Genomic DNA, 9,162 nt, shown 5'->3' on the forward strand with positions numbered 1-9,162 from the left:
AACACTTGAGGCTTGACACCATCCAGGACAAAGCAGCCTGTTTTGGGATGGCACCCCATCCACCACCATAAACATTCACTCTCTTCATAAATCTGAAGTGGTATAAGTGTGCACCATCTACAAGATGCACTGCAGCAACTTATGAGGCTCCTTCCACACCACCTTCCAAATTCTTGACCTCTCTCACTTAAAAGGACAAGGGCAGCAGATACATACAAACATCATAAGCTGCGTGTTCCCCTTCAAGCCACACATTTCAAACTATGTCACCATTCCTTCACTGTCACTTGGTTAAAATCCTAAAACTGCCCCCCTAACAGCACAGTGGGTGTACCTACACCCATCTTCTCGAGGACAATTAAGGATAGGCAATAAATGCTGACTCATATTCCATGAATGAATAAAAATGACAGATGGGCTGAATGGTAGCTTCTGTGAATCCACTCTTGCAGACAGTGAGGGGCCTAGGCACTGGAGAGGGCACAGGTATGAATACGTCAACAAATACAGAACTGCTTCTTCTACAGCACTTAAGTGTTGGTCCCATTTAGTAGAATCTATTGATGCAAAGTTGGATTTTCAGCACAAACAATAATGCAACAAATTACCAAGCTGGGATGAACAATGATCATGACAGGCATATGCGCTTGTCAAAGGTACCTCGCATGTCATGACAGAATTGTTGTTGAATAACAAGTTTCTCCTTGAGTAAAGAAAACAATGTTAGAAAATATAATTTGTAATTAATTTTATGCAGAAACAATATTTGTGTTCTGTTATTGGGATTCGGTGGAATTTTATAACACCAAAGAGGGCTTCAGAAACAAAAACAAATTCTAGAAGATAAGAGGTAACTGAAACTCTTCCAATGAGATGAAGTTATAATAAGCAGGACCAATAGAATATAATTGAATAGTGGAATAGCAAAATCTTATAAATGATTATACTATATATTCCATGCTGAAAAATTATTTTGTATGGGGCGCATTCTGATACCTCACCAAGGATATTTAACATTTTCACACTGGATTCATTTTCCAGAATTTGAGTGGAATATTTACACATACATAAACACATTCTGTCGCTTCACCAAGTCATTGATATAAATAAAGAACTGAAATTTATGAGATGAATTGTGGTAGAAGTGAAATATATGATGATTAACAAACTGCAAATCAATGAAGGTTTACCGATTAATATTAAATGCCACCATTCCAATATGGAACTGTATCCATATACCATTCAACCTCACATTGGCTTACCTTGCATTGACTCTAATACAAAACTGTCCAGGAAAGAGGAAGAAAGTCCCCAGCATTTTTAACGACCACAGAATTGCAGTGTACTAGGGATCCTGACAATACAGTTGCCTTGGTGCAGCGTAATCTCAATATGCATTCACAAAATGCCACGTTAATCTAAATTTCTCACAGAAATAGCTAATTTGACCCTAAAGAAATATATAAAATTACAACATTTTTCATAAGATCAAAGATAGTCAGATCATTTAGTTAATTGTATTTCAAAAGAAACTACTTTGCTCCAACTTAGCAATTCCACGTGCTTTAATAGTGCTCCTATGGATTATGGCTAATTGGTATATTAAAAAACTGCATACCATAAAAATGTAAGTGTCCTGCAGAAATATGTTGGATTTATGTAGTACCTTTAACACAATTAACCACCCAAAGGGATTTCATATGAGCGTTATCAATTAAAATTTGACACAAAGCCATATAAAGTGATGCAGTTGTTGCTGAATCAGAAGATTGTGGGTTCCAATCTCACTCCAGCACAAAATCAAAGTTAATTTCCACGTGCAGTAATGTTGGAATGCTGCATTGCATGCGGCACAGTAGCAATTGGCACTGTTGCTTCCCAGCGCCAGGGTCCCGGGTTTGGGCCACTATCTGTTGTCTGAATGTTCTCCTTGTGTCTGCGTGGGTTTCCTCCGGACGTTTTGACTTCCTCCCACAAGTCCCGAATAGTGTGCATGTTAGGTGAATTGGACATTCTGAATTCTCCCTCAGTGTATCTGAACAGTGTGGCGACTAGGGGATTTTCATAGTAACTTCACTGCTGTGTTAATGTAAGCCTACTTTGTGACAATAATAAAGATTATTATTATTGAAGACACCTTCATTTTGATGAAACATTAAAGCAAGACTCTTAATACTTTAAAAGATCCCATGGCACTATTTCAAAGAGTGGCAATATGTACTGGTCAATATTTAGCCCTCAATCAACATCCCAAATCATATTAGCTGTTTATCATTGCTGTTTGTGGGAACTTGCAGTGTGAAAAGTGGGTACTGCTATTCTCAAATTATAATAATGATTACACTTTTAGAATACTTTATTGGCTGCAAAGCACTTTGGGATGTCCTACAGTTGTGTACTGTACTATATAAACACAAGATTTCTTTTAAACAGGATTATTTCACAATTCAGTTTCACCATCCAGTCTCAACACAGGTTGACAAAATAAAGACCATCACTCACTTGATGGCATCAGTTAATTGTTATTTGTATAAATATGACAATTGTTTATAGAATTACAAGATATTGATTTTGGATTGTTTGCCATCATTGTGACACCGCCTTTCATGAGGGCATGTTTAGAGGTTTTGACAAGATTGGGATTTGCTCAATGTCACTGCGTATTGATTTGTATGATGTGGAGATGCCGGCGTTGGACTGGGGCGAGCACAGTAAGAAGTCCTACAACACCAGGTTGCCTGTTGGACTTTACTGATTTGTACAAAACAACCAATCATTCAGAGGAAACTGTATGCACTGCATTTGAAACAGCTAACTAGAGTGGAACATCAGCCATCAGATATAATCTATATTTTGTGTTTAGTCCAACGCCTCTTGTTTCACGAGGGAGACATTACACGTTGGTTTAATGGCCAGAATGCACAGGAATGGATTCACTTTGTCAACACCAAAAAAGGCAAGAGGGGTGACCCTAACAAAAAGGGTGGATTATTATTTATCTAGAAAACAGCAGAAATGTTGCAGGTGTTTCCCTGAAGCACACTATACTCAGGTTTGCTTTCACCCAACCACCCACCCCCGCCACATTTATAGTACAACTAGGGTGGTCTCATTTTAAACGCTATACTGTTTTTCACTAAAGGACACAAAACCTTCCACAAATACATAATAAAATGATGTCCTCTTTGTGGCAGCTAGAATCAAACAGTTACTTTAATCCAATGTGCTTTAATTTTGCTAACAAGTCTTTGGTACTTTGTCAAATGCATCCTTGAAGTTTACAAGCAACATCAACCACATTAATTCAACCGTTACTTGAAAGAACTCAAATCAAGTTAGCCAAATACAATTCACCTTTAACGAACCCATGATGCCTTCTATTTATTAAGTTCTAGAAATGTCAATTAATTTTGTCCTGGATTCTTGCCTCTAAAAGATTCCGTACCACCAACATTAGGTTGACTGGCCTGTATCCTGGTTTATCTCACTCCCTTTTCTAAACCGGGTTTCTAACATTTGCAATTCTCCAGCTTTCTTGCACCATCCCCATATCCAATGAGAATTGGAATTTTGTGGGCAATGCTTCTGTGATTTCTACCCTTAGTTATTTATCTCCTTGGTGCTCGAGAGATTTTACAGTGTGAAAATTGGCTGTCACATTTCACTGAAGTGCTTTGAGAGTTCTAAAGCAATGAAAGGCAGTTTACAAAACGAAGTTCCTTTTTTCCCCTTAATAGTGGGAAATAGGGGAAAGCTACATAAGGAACTTAGACCTATGAGGACACCAAACGATTGAAATTTATAATCCCAATATAGATATGAAGTCACGCACTTAGAAATACAAACCTACAAAGTGCAATCAGAGGATCAGGATGCATGAGGAAAGGGAACTAACATGTGAATATAAATCCCACAAGCTATCAATCCAACATCTGGCTGCTATCAAGAAACTAACTAAATGTTAGCTTGAGCAAATTGGGGAACAGAGTTTAGATCAAACCTGCCACTTACTGAATGTTGGTCAAGCTTCTGAAACCTTCATCACAGATAACGTTTGGTATATCTTGCTAAGAGAGATTGTAAGGACAAATTAAATTGGACATGCATCTTTAAGAAAATCACTTCATCAGTTATAACTGTTCAGACAGCAGGAATACATTAAATGTATGCATGGTCTTTATTAATTTGATTTTCTGCTACACTTACATAAACATCTTTAAATATAAAAGTAATTGGCTGTCCTTTGATCTGAGGATGATGTCTACTCTGGGTTATGAGTTCTACCATGGGTCTTCAAGCAACTGAGCAGGCCGATTCTCAAGCCGCTGATCTTGGGGCACAGGAGAATGACGTCCCAGAGCTAGTGGGATCTTGAATGCAGGATTTGCCTCCTTTACTTTCTTTCCCTGCCACCATCTGCCTTATCATAAAGATGTTATGACTCAAAGCGTGATGTAGTTAGATGGTTAAGTTTTCACCGTTCTGAACAATTGGCAGTCATTAATGTCAATGCTTTCATGTTTCAAGCAGAGCAGAGTGTCTTTGAATTGTTTCCGTTGTCCTCCCCTGGAAGTTGCCATTTGAGAGTTTAGAAAACAAGACCTGCGTCGAGAGCTAAACAGAAGCTGACTACCTTGGGCCAGAATGCTATATTTATCCAATTTGTTTTTGTACAACACTGTTGAACGAAGGTGCAGTTCAATTTACAGTGGACAGGAAATAAAAACTCAAGGTGGCTTGGAGATGGAAAACACAATCAAATGTGATGACAGACTCACTTGCAATTGGAATGCTGGCTAATTATTAGGCTTGCTACAATTCAGTGGTGTATCTTTCATACTTAGATACACACCTTTTTATAAATTCACACCACAAATACTTCAATCGTAACTATTATTAAATTCATTCTGATGCATCCTCAAGTCTGCACTCTAGCAAAACAAAAAATAAAAACAATGTAGTTTGAATGTAGGAAATATTTATATCTTTTTTACTTTTCGTATAGATCTTGGATGTGCTGCTACACAATACTTGGAATCATAAAAACAGGGAAGAGACCAACTCCCAAGCCCTTCACAACACAACGTTTAAGTCTGCAACTAGAAATACAAACCAATGGCCCTATAATAATTTGGTCTGAATTTTCACCCACATTTAAGTGCGCATAATTATAAAATTGCACTTCCCTTTGTCTCTGGTATCATCTTCCTCCACCTCCATACCTAACTCGATTTTGGGTTAGTGGTCCAATTTTTATTACTCCAATTCATTTAAGTAGTTATTCAATTATCCTACCATTCTGCCTTTGCTGCTCTTTATTGCTAATTTTTGTATTAGATATATTTTATATATTTATTTACAACTGATTTAATTATATAGCCTTTAATGTACACCAGGTATATCCCAGGTTTGCCCAGATCAATTCAATCTTAGGCTGTAGTTCTGGATATTTCAATTTAGGGAATAAATTCAAATTATCTTGCTCGCTGCAATATTGCAGACAATCTTCTTGCTCTTCGTTGAATATTCTTGGGCTACAAACTTGGTGTTTGCATCCCTTAGACTTAATTCTCTGCAGCTAAACTTATTTTTTGCTGGTGTACTGGTTTTGCAAGTACACCAGCATATTTGGTGCATATTTGAGTGGGGTTTGGGGTTCATTGGTTTGGGGATTGAAGGGAGAAGGAGTGCTAGTTAACAGCCCTATTCTTGCGAACAGATCTATAAAAAATAATGCATACATTCTTGGAGTTGAAGGTAGTCCAAACCTTCTCCTTCACACTGTTGGTAGAGTTAATCAGTTTCACCTTCCTTAATTTTAAATTTGTGGTCCTGATCATTGGGGTATGTTCCACTGTCAATATAGGTTCTTACCTGATGATCTCATCCTTTAGGAAACCTCATTGTAATGTGCTTGTGTTGCTACATTTTATCTGTTATTCACATGTTTTATAATAATAATCTTTACTGTCACAAGTAGGCTTACATTAACACTGCAATGAGGTTGCTGTGAAAAGCCCCTAGTCACCACATTCCGGCACTTGTTCGGAGAATTCAGAATGTCCAATTTACCCAACAAGCACGTCTTTCGGGACTTGTGGATGGAAACCGGAGCACCCAGAAGAAACCCACGCAGACACAGGGAGAATGTGCAGACTCCGAACATACCGTTACCAAAGCCGGGAATCGAACCGTGACCCAGGTGTTATAAAGCAACAGTGCTAACCACTGTGTTACCATTCCGCCCACTCGGGACTCTCAATATCCCTTGGCCTTGACACCTCATTCTTTGGCGAGGAGATAACTATGGTTCAATTTGTCACTCGTGCTCTACTGATGGCCGGCTTGCCAACGAAAAACACCATCTGGAACTGGACTGCACGGCACACAGCTGCAATAACTGATTTAAAACATCTCGACACAGCGTCAGCCCTACTAGTCCTCAACCCAGATCTGCCATACGCCTTGGAGGTAGCAGCCACTGACCATATGCTGTCAGCAGTACTATTGCAGGAGCGACAGGGTAGATTAGGTCCAGTAGCATGCACCTCCCAAGTACTACACCCAGTCAACCAGGGCTTCTCAGTGTGCGAACGGCACATGCTCGCTGTATTTTGGGCTGTACAATACTTTGCATACATCACCGTATTAAGTCCCATCATCATCCTCACTGAATACTGGGGCATTTCAACCCAGCTTTTGCTGGACGGCCAACTTAAAGACGGCTCAGTAAGCCAGGTCTGCGATGCACACTGGACATTACTATTGCATGGTAGGAACATTACTGTGAAGAATGGCGGGTTGCGCCAGTTTTCTATGGTGCACAAGTCTCTTGGCATCTCCTGGCACCTGGGAGTGGCAGGGTAACAATATGAGGTGCAGTATTGCCGACAGTTAGGTAGAAACCTGGGAGGGGCGACTGTAAGTCACCCGAGGGGGTCCAAACATCCCCCAGCAAGTGTTTTGCGACAGGGGATGCTGGGAGAACTGGCCAAGTATAAGAACTAGCAGGCTGCAGTTTAAATAAACACTGAAGAGCATGCAGCAGCCAAGATATCGCACAATACACAGGAAAAAGGCCATTTCCAGGCCATCCCGGGAACATTAGAACTTCATGCTTGTTTACAAGACACAGCGCCACCTAAACTCTTTATTTGGAAAGCCGCTAACATGTACACGCATGGCCATTGAAGGCCCACCCAAAATTGGTGTGGAAGCCCCTGATTGGACCGAATCGATCAGGGCGATCGAACCCTTTTCAACTGATTGGCAATGACCCAGGGACCAACCAAAAGGGTACAAAATCCCCAAAAGGAAAAGGTGCTGCACCACCCTAGAAACTCTCTCTGCAGCAGCCACCACGAGGAAGACCATCACACCACCAGTAGAAGGAAGACCAGAGCATCAGACCAGACCGAGGACCAACATTGAGGACAACAGAGACCAGCTCATGGATAAAGGCCAATATCTATTTGGGTACTTGTCAGTTAAGACAAAGTTTGGTACTGCACTTTAGCATTCGTAGTATAACTTAGACTGATAGTGTGATTGATTGATGTTAACAGTTTGTGTGTGAATAAAGACTATTGATTTAAAACAAAGTCAACTCGCAGTCATTTGTTCACCGCATACAGGTTAAAGACACTGTGGTAGCAAGTTAGGATGGGTCACAGGGGCGTGACCCTAGGTAGAATGCCATTTCAGAGGGTCGGTGCAGACTTGATGGGCCGAATGGCCTCTTGCACAGTAGGGGTTCAATTCTACCATACCTATTCAGAGATCGGACAGTTACATTTGAAGATTTATTCCAGGGATGGGATTGTTAAGTATTTCTTACAGTGTAATCAGGGTTAAGAATGGTAGGTAGTTAGCTGCCTTCCAGCCCTTTGGTAGTGCATGAACGAGAGAGGGGGAAAATAGTTGTCCACCTGCCCCCGGGTTGTGCATAGCCGGGAAAGGTAGTGTGTACTGGGGAAAGGGGGGCAGTTCTCCTCCTGCTCCCAGGTTGTGTACACTGGGGAAAGGGGGCAGTTCTCCTGCCCCTGGGTTGTGTACACTGGGGAAAGGGGGCAGTTCTCCTCCCCCTGGGTTGTGTACACTGGGGAAAGGGGGCAGTTCTCCTCCTGCTCCCGGGTTGTGTAATGGGGAAAGGGGGCAGTTCTCCTCCTGCTCCCGGGTTGTGTAATGGGGAAAGGGGGCAGTTCTCCTCCTGCTCCCGGGTTGTGTAATGGGGAAAGGGGGCAGTTCTCCTGCTCCCGGGTTGTGTAATGGGGAAAGGGGGCAGTGCTCCTCCTGCTCCCGGGTTGTGTAATGGGGAAAGGGGGCAGTGCTCCTCCTGCTCCCGGGTTGTGTACACTGGGGAAAGGGGGCAGTGCTCCTCCTGCTCCCGGGTTGTGTAATGGGGAAAGGGGGCAGTGCTCCTCCTGCTCCCGGGTTGTGTACACTGGGGAAAGGGGGCAGTTCTCATCCTGCTCCCGGGTTGTGTACACTGGGGAAAGGAGGCAGTTCACCTCCTGCCCCTGGGTTGTGTGCGGCCTGAGCTCCTACCTCTCTTGTTCTTGGTGCCGCTCCTTCGGGCAGTGTCCAGCTCTCTCTGGATCCGGTTCTCCAGATATTCCTGTTTCTTGGTTAACATTTCCTCGGTCTCCCGAAGTCGGCAGAGAGCCTCCTGGGGGGTAGGGCCCTGTTTCCTGGCGCGGGAGCGAAACCGGGACGAGCCCGAGCTCGGTCCACCCTTAAGGGAGTGGAAAACTTTGTTCATAACTACCGTCCGCCGCCTCCACACAGACCGGACACCACAGGCAGCAAGCGCAATGGCTGGAGAGACACTGGACTTCACTTCCGGCCCAGCAGCTGTCACTGAGCCAGGGGGTGGAGCCGTGCCGCAAGAGACCAGGGCTCACTTCCGGCACAGCGGCTGTCACTCAGCTAGGGGGTGGAGCGGCGTCGCGACAGACAAGGAACCACTTCCGGCCCAGCAGATGTCACTCAGCCAGGGGGTGGAGCCGCTCCGCGACAGACAAGGGACCACTTCCGGCACAGCGGCTGTCACTCAGCCAGGGGGTGGAGCCGCGCCGCGTCAGACAAGGGACCACTTCCGGCACAGGAGCTGTCACTCAGCCAGGGGGTGAGCGGCGCCGCGACAAGGGACCATTTCCGGCT

General features: G+C 43.2%; 1 protein-coding gene across 1 annotated transcript in view; it reads right to left on the reverse strand.

Annotated features, from left to right (window-relative positions):
* The window catches only part of LOC119972450 (charged multivesicular body protein 4b-like), a 32,699-nt gene extending 23,787 nt beyond the window's left edge, over window positions 1–8,912 (reverse strand). Inside the window, exon 1 of the mRNA XM_038809163.1 lies at window positions 8,548–8,912. Within this exon, the coding sequence (XP_038665091.1) occupies window positions 8,548–8,761 (214 nt within the window). The 5' untranslated portion in view covers window positions 8,762–8,912. The remainder of the gene's footprint in view (window positions 1–8,547) is intronic.
* Between the last annotated feature and the right edge of the window lie 250 nt (window positions 8,913–9,162).

This window comes from Scyliorhinus canicula, chromosome 10, assembly GCF_902713615.1.
Source record: "Scyliorhinus canicula chromosome 10, sScyCan1.1, whole genome shotgun sequence".
Lineage (NCBI taxonomy): Eukaryota > Metazoa > Chordata > Chondrichthyes > Carcharhiniformes > Scyliorhinidae > Scyliorhinus > Scyliorhinus canicula.